The 610-nt window shown below is 44.1% G+C and overlaps 2 protein-coding genes across 2 annotated transcripts in view; one reads left to right on the forward strand and one right to left on the reverse strand.

The window, feature by feature from the left end:
• Positions 1–589, forward strand: part of LOC119589272 — a 1,200-nt gene extending 611 nt beyond the window's left edge. Inside the window, exon 2 of the mRNA XM_037937890.1 lies at positions 181–589. Coding sequence (XP_037793818.1) covers positions 181–443 — 263 coding nt within the window. The 3' untranslated portion in view covers positions 444–589. The remainder of the gene's footprint in view (positions 1–180) is intronic.
• The window catches only part of LOC119589273 (alpha-centractin-like), a 52,739-nt gene that overhangs the window by 29,705 nt on the left and 22,424 nt on the right, over positions 1–610 (reverse strand). The window lies entirely within an intron of this gene.

Raw genomic sequence — 610 nt, forward strand, 5'->3', positions numbered from 1 at the left:
GCAGTTGCAGGCTTAACTTTGCGGATGACTTTGAGGTGACGTATGTGTTTTGAGAATTTAGTTATCATTGCCTTTGTAGACAAGTCTTGGGTACATCCGCCAATTTAAAGATAACGAGACACCAAACCTGAAATTGTTGTTTTACTCGAGAAAGTTAAAAGAGTTTCCCTCAATTTACAGTTAGGTGCGACGAACTGCAGGAACCTTACCACTGGATTCGCCTCGCCGTCTGCCGATCCTCTTTTGAAGCCTCTCTCGTCCCGACAGGATCCCAATCTCGACGAAGAGAATCTACGCCCATTGCCGTGCTAAATGATCATAATCGTATTTATCCTCGCTTACGACCATCTAGCACGGCGCTGGTCTGGATGATGACGTCACACTACAAGACCAGCCTTTCTCTGCCTTTGTTCGACCCGCGCGGGAATATTGTGGGGAATTGACAGCTTCTGAATTGACGAGACAGAGAGAGAGAGAAAAAAAAAACTTCCTTATTTGTTCATTATGACAGGTGTTCCTCAGTTCCTCAGTGACTATTTTAGATGTGAATTGTTTGAGAATGACGTGGGGAAATTGACAGCTTCTAACTACACGAGGGAAAAAAAAACTA

This window comes from Penaeus monodon, chromosome 25, assembly GCF_015228065.2.
Source record: "Penaeus monodon isolate SGIC_2016 chromosome 25, NSTDA_Pmon_1, whole genome shotgun sequence".
In the NCBI taxonomy this organism is placed as follows: Eukaryota; Metazoa; Arthropoda; class Malacostraca; order Decapoda; family Penaeidae; genus Penaeus; species Penaeus monodon.